General features: G+C 44.9%; 1 protein-coding gene across 5 annotated transcripts in view; it reads left to right on the forward strand.

The window, feature by feature from the left end:
* The window catches only part of KIF26B (kinesin family member 26B), a 469,574-nt gene that overhangs the window by 277,665 nt on the left and 171,062 nt on the right, over positions 1-20,847 (forward strand). The window contains exons 1-2 of one of the 5 annotated variants that reach the window (XM_053209475.1): positions 17,309-17,789; positions 17,989-18,055. The exons of 3 other annotated variants lie outside the window; for them this stretch is intronic. In XM_053209475.1, the coding sequence (XP_053065450.1) occupies positions 18,009-18,055 (47 nt within the window). In that variant the 5' untranslated portion in view covers positions 17,309-17,789; positions 17,989-18,008. Of the gene's footprint in view, positions 1-17,308; positions 17,790-17,988; positions 18,056-20,847 lie in introns of those variants that run through there. One more of the 5 variants, XM_053209476.1, reaches the window with a different exon arrangement.

Below are 20,847 nucleotides of genomic sequence, written 5' to 3' on the forward strand. Positions count from 1 at the left end.
GGCACACATCCATCACCAAGCAGCCCTTCTGAATCCTAGGCATTTCCTTGGACCGACTTCTGGAAACACAGGCTAAGGGGGACGGATGCATGCTGTTCGACCCTTAAGAGCAGATAAGAGAAGGCAGCTCTTGAGAAATCACAGTTGCATTTCAACTGTGAATAACCCTGGACTGCGCTCACGATCACCTGTGGGAAAGATCTCCCTATCTCATGGAGGTCAACCCGATGGCTCATTTTCTTTTAAAATTGTGCCATCTGTGACCAAGTCCTGGGGTAGAAATCTAAGAGGTGTCGAGCCACACGATGGGCTGATGTGACTGTAGGAGAGCGTGCACGCGTGTTCTCAGACTGGCATTCCGAGACCGTCAGATTCAGGACATCTGTTAAACACAGCGTCGCGTCCCTCCTGAAAGGTTTAATTTTAGCGTTTGCCACGTTTGCGGTTTTTCAAAAATGTTTCCACTTCTCATTTCTCTTTGGGATGTGCTTACGTCATGTTCAGAAGTATCAGGAGGAAGAAACAAATTTGCTGTTTAGAGGGTGTCATGGGATAGCACCACGCGGCTTCGTTTAATACCGACCAGAACGCTGTCTCTTTAGACACTGCTAATCATATTTGTATTATTCCGTTGCAACTAATAACAGCTAACGTTCATTGAGCGCTTACAACGTGCCTGGCACTTGGTTAAGAACTTCGTACTAATCAACTGGTTTAATTATTACAGAAACATTTTGAGGTAGATCCTGTTGCTCTCTCAGTTTTGCAGAAGGAAGAGACCGAGGGTCAGGGAGGTTAAGTAACATGAGCGAGAACAGCTTGCTAATAAACAATGGAGCTGCGTGTAAACCTCATCCATCCAGAGCCCGTGCTATAATAACTGGACTGCTATATGTGAAATTGTTTCACTACCTGGAATAGTAAATCACGTTCAGTGCCCTGGCCCAGTATAATGCAATCTTAGCCTCTACCTTGAGTATTGAGCGTGGCAGGAAACCGTGCTGCCGGTGACCGCTCTGTCACATCCACGATGGGGAGATCCAGGACAGACGAAAGATGAAATCAGAGTTGCCATTGCCATATTGGATTATTCCCAGACTATCCCCAAGGGGCTTCTGTGTGGATCACAGGCCATCCGGGCTTCCGCAGAGTGCCTTTTCATTACACAGGTAGTATTTGCATGTCTTGCCCGTCGGTGGGCTATGTGCTAATAAAATGTAAGAAGCTACAAGCTGGTGTCTTATCAAAAGCATCATCCATTTTCCATGAATTCTGCTCTTAGATTTGTTTTCTCCCTCAATGTTGCATCCTTGGGAAATGTTACGTTACGATGAAAATATTTGAGACTATCTGAGAGTCATTCATTGCTGTATGTGAACCTTTCTATCAAGAATCCTAAGTATTCTGTGATTTCCCTGTTTGTGAAATGGATGGTTAACTCTAATTGTGGCTGGGGAAATAAAAAGAGAGAAATAAATGGTGTTTTGAAATACCTGTAATATTAGCTTCCTGGCTACAAAGTATATCAGATCATCATAATTCCTTTTTTTTATAGAAATTTCAAACCCATATCCACCTCTTCCATAATGAAGAATTTTTTCCTTCTTCATGTTTTGCTTAGATTGGCATTTGTCCCGTGAGAAATCACTGAACAGATTTAATTTTGTTGATTCTTTCTTTCGAGACAGAGTATTTATTCCCTGCCAAAATTATCCAAAGAATGAAATGAATTTCAACCAGAGATGTAAGGACCTAAAAAATTTAGGTCAAGGCCAACGTATAAGTGCCTTTGTCTTGCTGACATTGGTGTTTTCTTATTTCTCTTCTGGAAAGAAAAGAACTATATATTGATATTTCAGAGTTACATGTAGCCCAATTACTGACTGCAATTGTTTCCTGCTCTTCTGACGTAAAAGCTTCTATTTTCTTTGTCTGGAGCCCTCTGCTTCTGTCCCAGACAGCTGGGCAGACACAGGTAACCTAAAAGTCCTATGCCCGATGCAGCATTATGGTGGCATAACCTTGGCTAGGTCATAAAAGTAAGCCCAGAGAATGTTCTATCACCTGAGCAAGAGCCTCGCCTCTAGGAGCTCCTTATGGAGGACAGAAAACAAGGTGCCCTAAATAGGACAATGGATTAAAAATCTTGTGAGATGAATTCTGGATCAGGCCTTACGTCCTGTGTAACTTGAGCTAAGTGACCAAATTTCCTTTGACCTGTTTTCCTGATAATAAAGTGGAGATAGTGAACCAGAAAATCTCTAAGTTCCTGCCAAGTTTGAGAATTCCATGAAACTCTGTGCCCTGGACCTTCCTGGTGTCTGGTGTTTCACTCTGCACCTTGGGGCCCCTCCCACTGAGCCCCCTGAGGATGAGGGCTGTGTGCTGGGTCCGCTCCTTCCGAGGGCGTAGTTCAAACCCTCCGCTGTTGTCAGAAACGTCACTTTGGCGGCCTCTTTGGTTCTCTGGGTGTTTCACTGAAGCTCAGGTCCTCTAATGTTCTCTTGGGCTAATATGGTATCTAGAGCCTTTTAGGTTTTCTTCTGATGGAGAGGGAAGAATTCAATTCTCCAGAATGCAGTGTTCACCTGTCAAGTTTAGGAAGACCTTCTAGCAACCTTAGTTCCTTTTTGTGTGCAGCTAGAACTAATAAGAGGGCGTGGCTAAATTGGGCCAAGAAAAAGCCAGGATTACAATGGTTCACCATATTTTTAGAGGAAATACAGGTGGAAAGGCAGGACAGAGGATAAGGCCATCCTGGCCACTGAAGTTTTGCACAGAACTGTGAAGCGAAGGACATTTTTCAAACTGACATCAGCCAATTTGGCTATCTGTCATTATTTTGGGTCGATACTGTTAGCCTCCCATAGATCAAGATAGGGATATAGGTTTTCTGCCACAAAACCTTGTTTCCAGGTAGTATTACTGAAGAATGTAAGCCTTAAGCCAAATTCAGCCATAGTTAGAAACGTGTATTAGCAAGCTGGCAGAACAAGTTATATGATCTGTTTTGTAAACTTAAGGAAGAGCTACATCTCTGTCCTTTTAGGCATATCCTCCCACAGTACCTCGTGTGAAGGATACACTGGAATTGGGTGCTACTGGCATAATTTACATCATCATTTAGTTAAAGTCAGGCAAAAAAAAATCCTCAATCATCTGAACAATGAACCAATCAGGGTTCTAAACCATAGCCTAATTGGGCTTGCTAGATTCTTATATACTGTTTGTACAAGAGCAAGGGTGCTATTCAGTATTTCTAGCAAGTCCACATATCTTGAACACAATCATTTTGTCAAAGAACAATCATTTCTAAACTTGCGTTATTCAAATTAACAACACCTTTGCTGCTGACCAGTAATAAAGATAGTCAGAGCAATTGTAGTGACTGCATCTGGAGTGTGACCTTCAGTTGGAGTCTTTCTGATAATAACTTGGACTGGCTTAGGCACTGACCAATCAGAACAGAGCCAGAACAGAGTCTGGCCTCAGCTAATGACAGATAATGGAGGCCCCCACTGAGCCAGGGTTGTCTCAGTGGGCAGCCAAGGCAATAAGACTTGAATAACTAAGATGTGAGAGAGAAGAGAGCTACAGAGAGTTGAGAAGATGCTTTTCTCTCTTGGGTCATCTGCTGAGAATGAAGCAGACCTCTGGCATTATCATGGGCCTGAAGAGGCAAAACTTTGAGTTCAGGGCTGCCAAAGTAGGCAGGACTTGAGAGGTCAAGATCGACTGAGAGAAGGAAGGCACAGAAAAGTAAACTAGGTATTCTGGTAGTTTTCCTCTTTGAAGCATTTGCTAAATATTACTGTGCAGAACAAGAAACCAAGTTGCTATGCAAAGAGGTGTTGAAAAGAAGAGTGGAGTTTTTAGTATCATAGTGTAAAAATTGCTGGCATTCAAAACCCACCTAGGAAAAGAGACTCTAGTAAATACCCAATGGGGATTGTGGTGAGCTACACCCTAGGAGTAGAGGTAAACCCAAAGTAGACCACACCATACAAAAACTCAGCAAGTCTTTGATTGGATTATGGTGATCACCCCCATTCAGGCTGCCTACCAGAGGGTAAGGTGAACCATTGCTAAAGGAAGGTAGTATTTTCATAATTTTTTTCAATCAAAAATTACTAGGCACACCAGAAAATAGATCCAAGAGAAACAAAATAGGTAATGGAAAAAGACCCATGAATGACCCAATTATGGTGATATAGACATAGACTATGAAGTAATATGGTGAAGGAAACATAACACGATGAAGAATTTCTCTAGAATGCTGGAATTTGTAAAAAACAAATTGAGAATTCATGAATTTAAAAAACAAAATAAGGGGTGCCTGGGTGGCTCAGTCATTTGAGCTTTGGCTCATGTCATGATCTAGCATCTCGACAGCTCAGAGCCTGGAGCCTGCTTTGGGTTCTGTGCCTCCCTCCCTGTCTGCCCCTCCCCTGCTTGTGCTTTGTCTCTCTCTCTCTCTCTCAAAAATAAGTAAACATTAAAAAATAATACAAATAAAAAGCTAAAACACAAAATAATGCACATCACACTAAGAACTCAACAGATATATTTAACTTCAGATCAGATGCATTACAAGAAAGAATAAGTGAAATGGAAGACAGATCAGTGGAAGATATCTCCAGGTGGATAAGTAGAGATAAAAAATGATAAGAATACAGAAAATAGCATGTAACAAATGTTAGTCTATGTAACAACATGTAATTGGAGTCCCAGAACAAGGGAAGAAGGAATGAGGCAGGAGCAATTATTTTCTGAAAAGGATTGAAGATGTCAAAACATGATTCAAGAAGCCCTGCATGCCTCCACCAGATACGTACAGAGAAAATCACAACAGAGCACAATCTGAACACCTCTGAAAACCCAAACCAAAGACAAAAATTGTGAAAACAGCTAGGAAAAAAAAAAAATCATGAGACTCAAAGGAGCAACGTTAAGACTTACAGCTCACTTCTCAACAGAAGCGATGGATACGAGAAGACAATGGAATGTCATATTACTATGTCGACAGAATGTAACTGCCAACTGAAAGCTTTATAAATCTGGCAAAAATATTTGTCAAAAGTTAAATTGAAATGAAGATATTTCAAGACAAAAATTAGGGGCACCTGGGTGGCTCAGTCGGCCAAGTGTCTGACTTCGGCTCACGTCATGATGTCATAGTTCGTGGGTTTGAGCCCTGCATCGGGCTCTGTGCTGGCAGCTCGGAGCCTGGAGCCTGCTTCAGATTCTGTGTCTCCTTCTCTGTCTGTCCCTCCCCTGCTTGTGCTCTGTCTCTCTCTGTCTCTCAAAAATAAATAAATGTAAAAAAATTAAGACAAAAATTAAAGAATTCATCATCAGTAGACTAGCATTAACAGAAATACTGAACATATTTATACAGATAGAAAGGAAATGATCCCAGCAAGGCAGGAAAAAAAAATGAAGAGTGACAGAGAAGCTAAATGTGTGGTTAAGCTGATATATATTAAAAATATATGTAATGGATTGATGACTAGATAGAGGGAGAGACAGATATGTGATAAAGCAAATATAGAAAATATGAATTCTAGAATCTAGATGAGGATTACATGGGTATTCACTGTACATTTCTTCTGGTTTTATTTTTGAAAAATCTCATTTCAAAATAAAATGTTGAGAAAAATATATGGGCAAATATAAGTGAATACTGGTCACATAAAGCAAGAAAAATGAGGTCGTGTGGGCTCTAAAATACATGTAGAATTAACCGTGTGACCAAAATAATACAAAAAGTGGAAGAGGTGTAAATGGAGTTAAAGTGTTATGAGGTCATAGCAACATCCAGGAATATTAAAAGTTGTAATTTTACTAGACTATCGTAAGTCAAAGACACATATTGTGATCTCTAGAGTAGTAAAATAATACACAGAAGGGGGATTACAATGTAAAGTTATTGGTCAATCTAAAAGAACAAGAAAGCCAATAAAAGGGAACACGCATATGTGGACCAATAGAAAACAATTCGGAGATGGTAGCTATAAACCCATACATGTCAGAAATTGAACTAAATGGAAACTGAGTAAATACTCCAAGTAAAAGATAATTATTGTCGTACTGTATTAAAAAAAATAAAAACCCAAAGTCTAACTGTACTGCTTATGAGAGAGGCTCCTTAAATATAAGTACACAAAGAAAAATACTTTCTTTTAAAAATGAGAAAATGGGGAAAGATACACTTTGTAAAAAGCAAACAAAATAAGCTGGTGTAGTTATACTAATATCAGGGAAAGTAGAGTTTAAAGGAAGAATCATCATTGAAGATAAGTAGGGAGGGGCTCCTGGGTGGCTCAGTTGGTTAAGCATTTGGTTCTTGATTTAGGCTCAGGTCACGATCTCATGGTTCGTGAGATGGAACCCCACACTGACAGTGCCGAGCCTGTTTGGGATTCTCTCTCTCTCTCTCTCTCTCTCTCTCTCTCTCTCTCCCTCTCTCTCTGCCCCTCCCACACTCATGCTCGTGCATGTGTGTGCGTGCCCTCTCTCAAAATAAGTAAACTTAAAAAAATAGATAAATAGGGACATTTTGTAAAAATTAAAAGGTCAATCCACAAGGAAGTTATAACAATTTTAAATTTGTACATGTCTAATAACAGAGCCCCAAATGAGGAAGCAAAAGTTGACGGAATTAAAAGGATAAATAAACCAATCCATAATCATAGTGGGAACCTTTCGCACCACCCCTCTCTCAAGAACCGATAGATCAGGCAGACAAAAAAATTCAATAAGGATATATAAGATCTGAACAACACTGCTAATTCATTTTACCTAATTGATGCACCTAGGTCACTGGACTGAACAGTGACATAGTACGGTTTTTTCCGAGTTACCAAAATTTACCATATGCTGGATCTTTATAAAGGAAGTCTCAACAAATTTCAAAGGCCCAAATTCATTAAGTTTTTGACCAAAGAAAGATTCAGCTAGAAATCAGTGACCAAGAAAATAGAAAATCCCCAAATGTTTGGAAATGAAGCCGTCTACTATAAATAACCCACGGGCTAAAGAAGAAATCTCAGTGGAAATTTGACAATAGTTTGAAATTCAATAAGGAAAATTCAACATCTAACTAACCAACCATCCCTGAAATATGTATTCCTGATTAAGGCATTTTAAATGTTAAGTAACTGTCCCTATGGTATAAAACAGTGCTAACCCATATATATATATATATATATATATATATATATATATATATATATATATCACACTATGTATGACTTTTAAATGTAACAATGTAACAAGAATAAAACTAGTGCTTTAGGTAAGATTTCCAATTATTAAATACAAAGCAATGCCTCGATGAAGCCATCCTGAAAACACACTTATCCCATCACATTATATTCATCCATCTAAAAAAAATGATGCATGCATAATTTCCATGTGATTTCTCAACATTCAGGCATCATTTATTATCTGTCCAATTGCCATCGTCTTCCACTTCCCTGTGTATTGCTTTTCCATTTGGGGGCAGAGGGAGTAGAGGGGTGAGAACCTGGTCTGCCACATTTTAGAGTTTAATATTCTCCCCTGATTGCCGTAGTGTGATCAGAGAGGCTGGAAATTGAATCAGAGACCTCAGGGCCAACCCAAATGATGAGTCAGCCTGGATGTGAAGGTTATCACTGCTGGCTCCATTTGCTTAATTAGAAGCTAGTGGGATATTATCATCTACTCCACCCGCAAAAAAAAACCCTTCACTTGCCAGGCAGCTGGGTGCAGGGAGAATATCCTGAAAATGGCATTGGTGAGTTTTCAGCCATGACTGAAAACTGTGTATCCACAGCGACCGTGGAAGGAAGTGTGGCCGTGTTCTTTCTCTGGGTGCATGTGGATGGGCGGCGACTTCTTAAAGCTGTAGCTAATAGCATGGTCATGTGTGCTGGGCTTTCCTCCTGAAATCTGTGCCAATGGCCAGGTTTTCTTCCTCTTGATGATACAGTCATTAGTGTTTGACTTTCTTGCAGCCTGGGATGTTCAGGAATTGAATAGGTGCCATTATAGGCTGCTCGTGAGAAGGGTTAGTCCTGCCCGTGGCCGCTCGGCCCTGTGTTTCCGTGGTGCAGAGTCTGAGGGCATCAGCGGAGGGGGCAGGAGCAAAATTAATTTCTCCCCCAGCTCTCTCCCTGGCTTACCTGTGCACACTCTTCTCCCCTTGCATCAGCATCGGGGAGTGTGTGTGTGTGTGTGTGTGTGTGTGTGTGTGTGTGTGTGTATCTATGGGAGGAGGGTTCCATTCTTGGAGAGGACACAACACTTCATAGATAGACTCTAGATTAATCCAACATCATTAGAGTATGAAGAGGTTGGGTAAGTCAGCCCAGATAGACTGGGTATATAGCAAAGGCTATATGGTGAATAAAAAAAAAAAAATTTAACGTTTCTGTATTTTGGAGAGAGAGAAAGAGACAGAATGTGAGCAGGGGAAGGACAGAGAGAGGGAGACACAGAATCGGAAGCAGGCTCCAGGTGCTGAGCTGTCAGCACAGAGCCCGATGTGGGGCTCGAACTCACGGACCGTGAGATCATGATACGCTCTGAAGTCGGACACTTAACCGATTCAGCTACCCGGGAGACCCTCAGGGGGAAACGCAGAGATCCTGCCTCATACTGATTTTTTCCTACTACGTTCCATGGGAAGTAAGGTAGAAATTATCTTCTGATTTTATTTTTCCAGGACAGGTAAGCTTGGCTGAATTGCTGGAGGCACACAGCTGACCCATAGATGACTAGGTAACAGCTGCGTTTATAATTGTAGTGACCCGCAAAGTTTCCACCCACGGATGTTCTCATTCTCTGCTTGTGAGTGAATTAAGGGGGCCAGGGAGGCCCCAAACTACAGCGTGGCTTCAGAAATCACATGTTTCTTGGAAATAGCTTGTTAGTACACATGCCTTTCAGATTCACCAGTTGATGCCCTGGTCCTAAAGGGGTGGAAAACTGGACAGATGCCTTGTTTTGGTGGGGTTTTGCTTGTGGCGTTCAGGCTGGTAGGCCTGGTGCCCGGTAAAGTGCCGAATATTGGATGCAGGGTAGCACATGGTGGGGAACGTAGGAAGAGGTATTTTCCCAAGGGGGATATTCTGCCCCCCACCCCCTGCAAGAGTCCGCCGAGGCTTGGCCTTGGTAGGAAAAATACTTTCCTCCCCGCTCTCTGACTTTCCAACGCACACTTTGTTTCAGGCTGGGAAGCTGACTGTCATTCATGAGAACGTAGACCGCCCCAACTCTTGCCAAGAACACTGGCAGTTTATAGAACTACCGTGACTTAGACATCCATTCTGTGAGCCCCGAAGCAGAGCTTTGGGGCATTCCTTCCAGTTCTGAGATTCCTTAGAATGGGGTTGTTGACTTACCTTGGAGAACTGAAAAAGCAGGGCCCTGACCTCACGCCTACGAGCCTGACTGGCTGAGTCCTGGGCGCGACACTTGTCTCAGCCTTCAGCTTTATAAAGGGCTGATCTGCTTTGAAGCAAGAGTGCTGATCACGTAGCCCGCATCCTGATTCCTAAATAGGACTCGCTTGCGGGTCCCCTGGGTGGCTCCATTGGTCAAGCATCTGACTCTTGATTTTGGCTCAGGTCATGATCTCACGGTTAGCGAGTTCGAGCCCCACTTTGGACTCCTTGACATTGCAGAGCCTGCTTGGGATTCTCTCTCTCTCTCTCTCTCTCTCTCTCTCTCTCTCTCTCTCTCTCCCCCTCCCTCTCTCTCTGCCCCTCCCCTGCCCGTGCTCTCTCTCTCTCTCTCTCTCCCTCTCTCTCAAAATAAATAAACTTTAAAAAATAATAAAAAAGACTCACTTGCAACAATAAATACATTTCGTCTGTGAGGACCAGTTCTTTAACACTCATGCAAAGTTTTCCGAGTTAGAAAAAATATAATACTTCATAAAGTGCAAAACCTGTAACACTATATAACTCAAACAATAGGTTGGAAACTGGGCTTGTTGTAAGTAACATATTAATAACACCGGGTGTAATACCTGTTAACACGCTTAGTGCCTAAAGCAATTTGGCGGGCACTCTTTCTACTTTTGCCAATAACTTGTCAAAAACTGACTTAGAGTTCCTTCCAAATTCTCAGACGGACATCCAAGACAAGGTAGCTTGTGTAGCCCTCAAACTTGGCCAGGGTAGGGGCTGGCTCCTGGCCCACTTGGGAAGTCACACTGAATGGGAGGAAAAGCTCCAAGGAGTTGAGAAGGGGACCTCGGGTTGGCAAGGTGCTGAATAAGAATGGGGTGAATTAATTGACTTGTAACTTACACAGGCATCAGGGTGAGGTTGAAGGTGAAATTCATTTCCTCAACAGCCCCAGCTCCTAACTTCTGGAGCTAAAATGCTGCCTCTGTCCCATGGCGACCAGAGAGGTATCTTCGTATTGAGCCTAGGACTTAGTGATGAAGGGCAGGCTGGCAAGGCCAAGTCACTCAGAGATATTCCTAGAGGAAGGATGAGCTACGTGGCCCCGTGGAGGCAAAGCACTGGAGAGGGATTGGGAGCTGCCTAATTACGAAGTTAGAGATTAAGAGTGATGTGCCTGAAAAGCACTTAAAAATTTTTTTGAAGTGTTTATTTATTTGTGAGAGAGAGAGAGAGAGAGAGGCAGAGTGCCAGCAGGGGAGGGGCAGAGAGAGAGGGAGACACAGAATCCGAAGCAGGTTGCAGGCTCTGATCTGTCAGCACAGAGCCTGACACAGAACTCGAACCCACAAACCATGAGATCATGACTGGAGCTGAAGTCAGCCGCTTAACCGACTGAGCCACCCAGGCGCCCCAAACCTGGATTATTTTGAGGCTAGAGTTCTTTGTCACCTGTTGTTATATAACTTTACAAAAGCAAGTGGAGTGAATTTTTTCTTTCTCTTACATCTAAAAAGAGGTGAGAGTCCTGCCTTAGCAAACAAAGGTATCATGGAGATTCATTTTTATCTGCAGAGCACTTTTTAAATGTGGGGTAATTTCTGTCCTGGGCTGGTAGTTAGAATCCGTATCAAAATTAGACTTTGGGACCTGAAGCGTGAACAATTCCAATTTTGCTAAGACTAGCCACATAGTTAGAGGCGTGTCACGGTCCAAAATAATTCAATTCCTTTATCAACACACAGATGGAGGACTGTTGAGCCTTTTACTAAATTTGGCTATGCTACACTTCTGTCTTTAGAACTAGGCAATTGCTTCATTATGCATACATAGTGCTTCCCTCATATTTTGGTAACCACTGCCCTGCTGTGCATTCATAAGATGCCAGCTGTACATCTATAAAAGTCTTTGAGAATTTGGCCCATTGACTATCCAAAGTCAACATATAAACCAGGCAAGGTAGTGTGCACTTCAGATAAGACAAACTCCAGGCCCAGGATAGATAACCAGAACCTCCTTTTCTGATAAGAAAGTCATTTTGCCTATTGTTTTCTAACTACCGATAACAAAGGTCATTATAGTACAGTATCTTCCCACTAGAGACTGAAAATTTAATGAAAAACTAGATAAAACACATATACTTTCTTCGATCTTTCTGAGAAGAAGTTGAAATGAGAGACGGTTGTGTTTAAAAGAAGAAGCAAGGGGGCGCCTGGGTGGCTTAGTCGGTTGATCGGCTCGGGTCATGATCTTGTGGTTTGGGAGTTCGAGCCCTGCGTTGGGCTCTGTGCTTATGTATCAGAGCTTGGAGCCTGCTTTGGATTCTGTGTCTCTCTCTCTGTCCCTCCCCCACTCAAACTCTTTTTCTCAAAAATAAATAAACATGGGGGAAAAAAAGAAGCAACAATTGTTCTGGAAAACCATGACTGGTTTAGTGAAGATCAAAACTAGGTTTGTCCTCCTCTAGGCACTCTATACATATTTGATTGAATGAATGAATGAATGAATGAATGAATGAATGAAAATAATGGTTGTTAATGTGGACATAGTCTGGGATTGAAGAAAATGCGCCTGGACGAGGAAAGAGAAGTAAACGGCCAAGGATAAAGAAGCCGGGACATTAGCAGGTGCCAAACCCTTCCATGAGTAGGACGGGATCTCCCTGAAAACTTACCTATAACTAGGACAGAACCTTAAGGGTGAGCTCTTTTTTGAACTATAAATTTGTTTTCCTAATTTGTCTTTTAAAAATTACATTCAGGCGCCTGGGTGGCTCAGTTGGTTAAGCACCCGACTTCGGCTCAGGTCACGATCTCACGGTTCTTGGGTTCGAGCCCCGCATGGCGCTCTCTGCTGTCAGCACTGAGCCCACTTTGGATCCTCTGTCTTCCCCCCACCCCGCCCCCTGCTCGCTCTCTCTCTCTCTCTCTCTCTCTCTTTCTCTCAAAAATAAATAAACATTAAAACAAATTATATCTAGATTTCCATGTCTTGCTTTTCCTCGTGAGTACCCCTAATTAACAAAGATTTTGTGTCTGTTTGGTCATACATGTTATGAATTAAACTTCTAATCTATGCAAAATGCCAAGATTTTTTTTTTCAAAATGCCAAGATTTTCATGTTCCTTTTGGGTAGTGCCCACCACCCTCTATGTACCACATGTCGAAAAGTTTTTAAGATACGGGCTTTTCCCAAATTCGGCATTTACTTTCTTGAAAGTGCTTCCTTCCCCCCCCCCCCCCCACAGATCTAACTAAATATTAGAGCTATTTGACCTTTTATTTAAAAAAAAATGTTTGACGTTCTGACTATTTTCAACAAAAGATCTCTGAAATGTGTTCTATGGAGAGAATTCCTCAGTTCTTTTGAGAGGAATAAAAATTCTCTCTTAAGTCCACCAGACTGAAGATCAAGGACATCAGAGCACCACGTGTCTGAAGAGTGATCGTCATTGTGAAAGGGGGCTTGATGGTGACAGGGGTGTTTCAACCCTTGGATGGACTAATGGATTTGGAGCTAGAACGGAAGAGTTTTATTCTTGCTTATTGCTGTGGGGTGGCTGCCTTACGAAGGTTTGAATGTCATTCTCTGCGAGGCTTTCGTTGTTTTCCAGAGCTAGCCCAGCTAGGCTTTGGGATTGGGCACAGCATGGCTCCACCTGGGCTCATCCCAGGCATTGGCCAGAGGCATTGTCCAAAGCTCTCTGGAGGGGATCCACGGGGTACACCTCTCTTTAGTGCCCTGGTGCGGCCAGTGCAGGGGCTTCCGAAGGACAGGAACCCGGTCCTGCTCTGGCCAATTTCTTATACCTCCAGGGTATGGCTTAATGAAATGCCAGTTCCCAAGCCATCAAGAGCTGTCATGTCTTCTGTGCATGCTGCTTGAACAGGGCTCGTGAGGGCAGGGCAGGGCAGGAGGTCAGTGTCTCCGCTGTGGAAAGAGAGGGGGCTGGGGCCTAGTCCCGTGCGGGGGTGGGGCTTACACCCACCCATCGCTCGCTCCCCCTCCTCGGGGCACAGGTGGCCCCTACTCTGGGGCGTCCGCAACCTCTCCATGTGCCTTCCCGTCCACTTTACACTCTCCCTCTGATTTTTCCCTTCCCCGTCTTCTCAGATATAATTGTAGCTCTGGTCGGCGTTATCCCCTCTCATAACCAGCCTTGGAAAACCGGGAGGACCAGACGATAGCAGTCTGTGAAAGAATCTGTTCAACTAAGAATCTTAAATCCTTAACTTCCTACTATAAGCCTAGCTGCATAATGAGTTCACCGTGGAAAATGTAGCAGTAAAACACGGTGTTATTTAACACACACACACACACGCACACAGGCAAGCTCCAGTAGGCTCCCACCATGCCTGACCGCTCCAAAGTGACAGGGGCACCGTTTTCTCATTAGCACATTTGGGATCCGTATGGGTGGGCAGTTGAAGTTTTGATGATACAAAGGGTTGCATGCAGGGCACTATGTACAGGTCTCATATGATGTCCCTTCATGCCTTCCGTCAAACTTCCTTTTCTGAATAGCAGGGATCCTGAAACTAATGACCAAATGGAAACATTCATAAAATGTGTGGAATGGGGGGGGGGGGCTTTTTAAACATCTCTACGTTGTCAGAATACGCATGATTCGTTTTAATCTTGGCGTCGTTAGACGATTAAGGATTTTCATACGTTGGATATTTCCCACAGGGAAATTCACAGGTAATTTAGGTATGATTCTTTTAGAGTTCTTTTCATTATTTGTAACGATTTGGTTACCATTAAACCTCCCTTGCATATGAATATATACATTTTAATGTAAAATGTGTCACTGGAGTTTTAGCTGCTTAGATTTCTTTAACCATTAGTTGAGACCGTGTTTTCTTGTAAGAGGGAAAAGGAAACTACTCTCTTAGGCCTGCTGCGGACAGTAGGGGCTACTTTCTTATGTCCCCCAAGGCAGCCCTAATCACATACAGTACTTGCTGTGTTTTGGGGCGAGGAAGGAGATCATTGTGAACCACAGGCAAGGAATTTGCTTCATTGAACTCAAAGTTCTATCCTGTATTTTACCACCTTAAAGCCTTCCTGTAGACCCACAAACTAATAAATTGTGCGAGTCCTCTGGAAAGCTGTTCTCAATACCATCATCATTTAGGTAGCTCCCGACCTAAATAAACTAGAACTTAGCCGTAAAGGTATCTGTTGCTTAATCTCTCTTGTCTTTGTATGCAAGCTGATTTGTTTTCCCAAATCAGTGGGAAAACTGTGTTGTTATTCTACTTTTTTGTGTGTCCTCTGAGGACCGTGGGAACATCATAGAATGGTACACAATGGGGGCACCAAGACCTCCCTTGAAGAAAGATCTAGAAGGCACATCGTCATGTCCACTACACATGGCCACTAGGAGTTCTGGTGAACACGAGATGGCGGGGGAGGGTGGCAGTGACAGCTTTCCCAGCCACCTGCCAGGCCACCCCAAACTTCTGGTTGGGATCCCAAACTCAATAGTACTGAGTGCGATGCTTGCCAAACAAATGTTTTGACAAGTAGCCCGGACCTGAAGTTGGCTTCTCCTTTGTGTTTCAAGGTGGGACCCTGAGGGTAGTCGTCATTTCCTTTTTCACCAAGTTCAGTGACCATGTTCATCAGCTTCATTTGTTACGGTGGGAAATGCAACAGAGTATGTGCGGAAGGATTTGGATTCTAGATCTTGTTCCGGAATTTATCAGCTGTGTGACCAATGGCAAGTGACTGACTTTTTCCGAGCCATGATTCTTCAGTCCTTCACAGGGGACTCAATACCAAATGAAACATGTTAAAAACTCCAGATGCCCTTTAGGTTAAGGGTGTTGGCCATGACCCTCTTCCTTTACCCCTGCCCCCATCCTGTCCATGCATTTATCCCATTATTGCTGGGACTGATTTCTAACTTTTGATTTAAAAGTAGACGGGGGATGTTTCTTTTCCTGCTGATTTTGGTGGTCCTCCTCCAGGAGAGTTAATGCAAGCCCTTCCCTCTCTTTAAGCAGCCCATCTCTGTTCAGGACATCCCTTTGCCACCATTTGCCTACAAATATGGCACCTTTTTGTAGCCCCAGAAACGTCCGTTTATCAAAAACCCCTTCCACAATATCACACATCTAGTTCGCTTCACTCTGGTATTTTCTTGGCTTCTTCTCTCCTGAACCTCGTTTTTTAGGTTGGCTCTTTGCAGTTTTTTTTTTTTTTTTCTCTATTCCTTCTCCACGAAGTCCTGGCTTTCTAGACGAAATCCCAGATGTTACGACTTAGTTAAAATTTCTTCTTTGTTGCTAAGTGTATTGTGCATACAAAACAATATGTGAACCATAGCTAGGTGCTCAGTTTAAAGACCAATAATGGAGCAAACACCTATGTCCCAGCCACCTAGGTTAAGATATACTCTTAGGATACAGTCAGCCGTTTAATTAATGCGCGTGTATCGAGTGCCTACTTTGCATCCAGAATTTGGGGATGTAGCACGATCGAGAGACCATGTGGCTTACATGAAATAGCACGTCATCATCTCACAGGGCAGAAAGACTGACCGATAAATACTTACAACATAAAGGTGCTTGCAGAGAGAAATACAGACGAGATGTGATTGGGACCATTGGTGGCTCCTGGGAGAATGAGACAGGCTTCTGAGGGGGTGAGACTGTGGATAACTTGGCTGGGGCAGAAGAGAGTTCTAGGCCAAGGCGACAGCTCGTGTCGTCTCAGAGCTGGAAAGCACGGCATGCTGGGAAAGCGGCCTTTCCTCCGAGCGCGCACTCTGCTTCTTGGATCCTCCCTCCTGGCTCCAACCCCACGGCGTTCCCACGGGTGATCCGTCAACATCTCTTGGAGCCCCGTTCAGGCTTTCATTCATTCACCCCCTCCCCCAACACTGGCGAGGATGCCAGTCTTCTGAAACTTTTGCCCGCATCGGAATCGTCTGCGGAGCCTGTTAAAATGCAGTCTGGTCCCACGGGTTCCATCAGCATCTTTGGGGTGGGGTCCAAACCCGCATCGCTGACACACTGTCACCAGGTATTTCTAATGCAGGTGATTGGGGCCACACTTAAGAGAAACATGGTATGGAGGGGAGGGTTGTCGGGAACAGGAGGAATCACCTTGTGCTGTCCACGGCCACGGTCATGGCCACGCCTCCGGCGTGCCTTATCTGTGCCTTTCTTGCCTCTAGCTTCCTGCTTCGGCTCCCCTCGGCTGTCACTTCTTTCTCCTTGCAAGCCGCCACCTGCCCCTGGGCTGTGGCGGCGCCCCCTTTGGTGTGCCTCGCGTCCCTGCCCCATGCCACCCCCTCCCTCGGGCAAGAGCCGTGCCTTGGCTCTGTGCTATGCCGCCGCGAACAGTGGAGCGTGGCGTGCGAAGTTCACGGTCACCCTGAAAGCCCCCTGCCTCGCCTCTCTACCCTCTTCTTTTCGAAGGCTTCGTGAAGCGAGGGAACAGAAACAGGAACCCCACAAACGCGGGGGAAGGCACGACTGGAGAGGACAGCAGAGGCGAGGGGCCCCGGCTGTCTGACTTGCACTTCCATTCCTGAGAGCATTTGAATGGTTTTAAGACGTGGAAACTGCAAGACTAGACATTCCCACTGAAATATATACACGTAGGTATTATTCTCGTGGGGACCCGTGCCTGCATCGGTTCGTCTGCAAGTACTTGCCTGTGGAGTCCCGCCCGTATCCAGAACCTTGGTTCTGTTGGCTTTGTCTGTACCACATGGGTGTACACGGATCTATGGTTAAAGATTTTAAACACTGGATTTTGATCGTCTGTTTTGCGGCTGCCGTGCTCGGAAAATTCCTAAGCTACTGTGGGTTAATGGGAGTTTCATCAAGTGTTTCTCTCTCTCCCGGTCTCTATTAGTGAAGCTCCTCTCTTCTCTGCCTCTCTGCCTCTCTCCCCCTCCCTCCCTGCCTGCCTCTGCTCTTCCCTCCCTCTCGCTCTGAGATAGCAGACAAGAGAGAGAAACTGGTGTGGCTTCCCCTGAGAAGCGTGCTCGCGAGCGCCGATGGGCAGAACCCCGTGAGTTCCTCTTCCTTCCATGCCCTGCACTTGAAGGGGGATGCAATGTGGCAGCAGGGGCTGAGCTGGACCCGAAAGGTGGCTGAGAGCTCAGGGAGGCCGGGATCGAGGTTTAGCCTAAGGCTGGAATCACAGGAATGTTTCACCAGGGTCTGCCCTGAGCATTCCCAGACCCCCATGGATTTCAGAATTTCCCAGCCTTTCCTCCTTTACCTTCCCTCTGCCTTACTTCCTCCTGAGATGGCCCCAGACCTGCAAGAGACATTTGCAAGGAGCTATTTACTAACAGACGTGAAAACATGGATCCTGCACTTGATTATTTAGCCATGATTTGTCACTGATGATGGACTGGAAAGCAGTGTAAGTAACAGCTATCTATGTTCCTGTGGTTAGACCGTCTGTCTTAGTTGTGGTTTGTTGTTGTTGTTGTTGTTACTTTAACTTTTCCCGTGAATTTCCTTCTGAGAAAAGTGAAAATAACACGTAGCAAGCAAGTATTCCAAAGAAGTTAGGAGGGTCCACATGATGCGAGCTTTCTTCTTTTTCTATTGACTTGCAGGATACGTACAGCTAGATCAGATGAGACACAAGCTACCGATACAAAATCTGCAAACATCCCCCGGAGGGTAAGGCTGGAAGGGGAAATAAATGAACCAGGTTTTTGAACTGACAATCATTGCCACAATCAGACTATTCGGAGTTGCTAAAATATTTGACGTTGGCTCCCTATAGAATCCAAGACGGAATTGAAATGTGTTCTCTTCACAGGGTCATAAAAACGAAGGTAGCCTGTGGCTTTCAGAACCCGTTCTGGCCACATGCATATGAGATTGATTCCCCACCCTCCCCCCCCCCCCCAAGGTTAAATGTCAACTCTGTTCTATTTCAGCTTTTCTGGAGACAGAACACCTCCCCGTTCTAGCGTATAATGTCTGGTCACCATAGACCTGCAGGACCCTGGCAATTTGAATTCTAGCCATCGCCAGTCTGTGCTTTCCGTGCTAGGCTTCATGTAAGCATTTAAACCGCTCAGCCGTAGGGGGGAAAACCTGTAACCTGAAAACCAGAGTCCATTTATTTCGCAGGAGAAAGGAACAGCTACTGGGAAAGATGAGAAAGGAAAGAGTATGATTTGCCTTTTCTTCGAAATTTGAAATGAGGTTGGTTGTGTATGAAAGAGTAACGTAAGCTTTCTTGATTAGGAAAACAGGATATTCGAGGAGACTTTTAAGATCAAAAGTCACTTCCATAGGACGTCAGAATACAATGCTGGCATTTTTTTATGGCCAGTGGCAACTTTTCCTTTTAGAGTCTGTACGAGAGTGTCAATACAAGCATCTCTGGCTTCCTAAAACTTGCTGAGATTGGGAAGTGTGGTTTCTAACAGTGATGCTGCCATGGGCTTTTCTGAGTGACCTTCGGTTTTCTCTCTCCATCACATCCAGACCCCGGGCAGGGCTATTGCGCAACCCACCCCCACCCCCCCACCCCCCCTCATCGCTGCCTCCGTCCTTCCCTCTGAGTCTTGGAACATCATGAAAGACTCCTCTAAAGATTCCCTTTAGCGAGCCCTGCCCAGCTCTGGACAGAGAGAGCACTGTAATGTAACACACAGAGCTGCCAAATTTGGAATTGAATGAGCTCTGTTAATTCCTGAATATTAAATCAGTTCTGTGAGCTCTGCATGAGATCATATCTTACAAACCTAACCCAAAGTGTTCCTAACTTTATTGATTGGCATTTAACATCGTCCGTCAAGGGCTAGAGCGCTGAGCACCTGCAGGGACCAGCCTAAAACCACACGAAATCCCCAAACTCTTCTCGGATTCCTGCCTGGGCAAATATACCTAGGGCCACGCCTTTTAAAATATGTCCTTTGTTATCAAGGGAAATCTGAGACAGAAAACACATGTTGGCAGGGTCACGTGAGCGGCTTTCTACACATGAAGTGGTTGTATCACAAGGGGAAACGCTTTCGATCTTGTGCTGTTTTGTTTTGGTTTCTTGTTTATGTGGATTCCGTCAGACGAGCGCATCTGGAAGAGGTTTGGAGGGGAGTGAAAAAGCTGAGGCGGAACATGCAGGGAAAAGAAAAATCACTAAAAAAAAAAAAAGGTCGGACTGGAAAGGGAATAATTCTCTTACCCAATTCCCATCCTTGGTGTCGGTTCCCCGTGAACGCAGATAACCGATGTAGCCTTCCTGGGTTCGTGGAGATACAGATTCTTCCATTCTGCTTTTGGATTTCGGGCAAAGGAGGGAGGGTTCTCCAGAAATGTTTTTAAAAGCCAATAAGGACCCATCTTTCGAGTTCCTGCTCACTTTTACAGAGCAAGCAACTCCCAGCCGCTCCTGCTTTTCCTCCTCGACACCCCCGTGCCTCGCTATCCCTTGGAAGCGTCCCTGGAGAGCAGCTCCTTGGTCCCCCAGGGATCTCCTGTGTGTCCTATTAGGGCAAAAAAGACCAGCTGTCAAGGGCACGGTTTGCACGGAGGGTGGAGAGTGCTTTTCAGTGGTGAATGAGCAGTGGGGGCCAGATATGCTGATAGCGAACAGTCTGAGAGAAGGCAGCTGACTGGCATCAGTAAAACTGCTGAGCCATTAAAAAAAAAATACTGCAGCCAAGGTGAGACACAGAAAGCGAAGGAGGTGGGTTGCCTCTGAGGAGTTTCAGGCAAAGTTCTGTTAAGCACGCAGGGCTGAATTGATAACGCCGAATGGGTGAGAGAGTCTTAAACTGGTCAATACCTTGCATTTCATCTTGGCCCTGTGCTCTGCAGAAAGCTTGTTCAGGATGAACTGCCCCCTCTCTCGCTGGGCTCCACAGTCCTGGGGGGCGGGGCGGGGCCGGGGGGAGAGTGTTTTCCCTTCTTCTTTAGCAACCGGGTCCCATCTAAATGTTGGGCGCTTACGGAAGCTTCTAGAAGCAGGTGTGGTCTTCAGAGCTTCAGCTCGGAAGAAAAGCGCAGAAGAGTTATCCTCGCCGTCCTTAGTTCTTGTCTTTGCCCTCTGTGTGAGCCGATGGCCGGCAGTCTTACATCTTCGAGGATCCCTCTTGCCGGAACGCGGGTCCTCGGTGGCTCATCTGTACCGCAGGGAACTCTCGGGTTCCGGGTGTGCTTGGCTGCAGAGATGTGTGCCGTGTTGACACGGCACATCCATTCTCAGCCCCATCTTCCCACCTGTTCCCTTGGAGAGTCTGCAGGGGGGACACCTGTCTTCAGTACACTTGGAAAAGAAATCCAACCTGCGAAAAATGCTTCTGCAAGTTTTCCTGATCGGAGGAAAGCCTTGCCTTCTGTCCCACACACCCTCTCGTCTTCCTCTAGGAGCCCGCGGAAGGGCTGCTCCCCGAGAACATCTACGTGCCACAGAACCAATCCTTGTGTGCGCATTCGAGCCACTGAGCAGGAAATGT

The sequence above is a fragment of the Acinonyx jubatus genome, chromosome E4, assembly GCF_027475565.1.
Source record: "Acinonyx jubatus isolate Ajub_Pintada_27869175 chromosome E4, VMU_Ajub_asm_v1.0, whole genome shotgun sequence".
In the NCBI taxonomy this organism is placed as follows: domain Eukaryota; kingdom Metazoa; phylum Chordata; class Mammalia; order Carnivora; family Felidae; genus Acinonyx; species Acinonyx jubatus.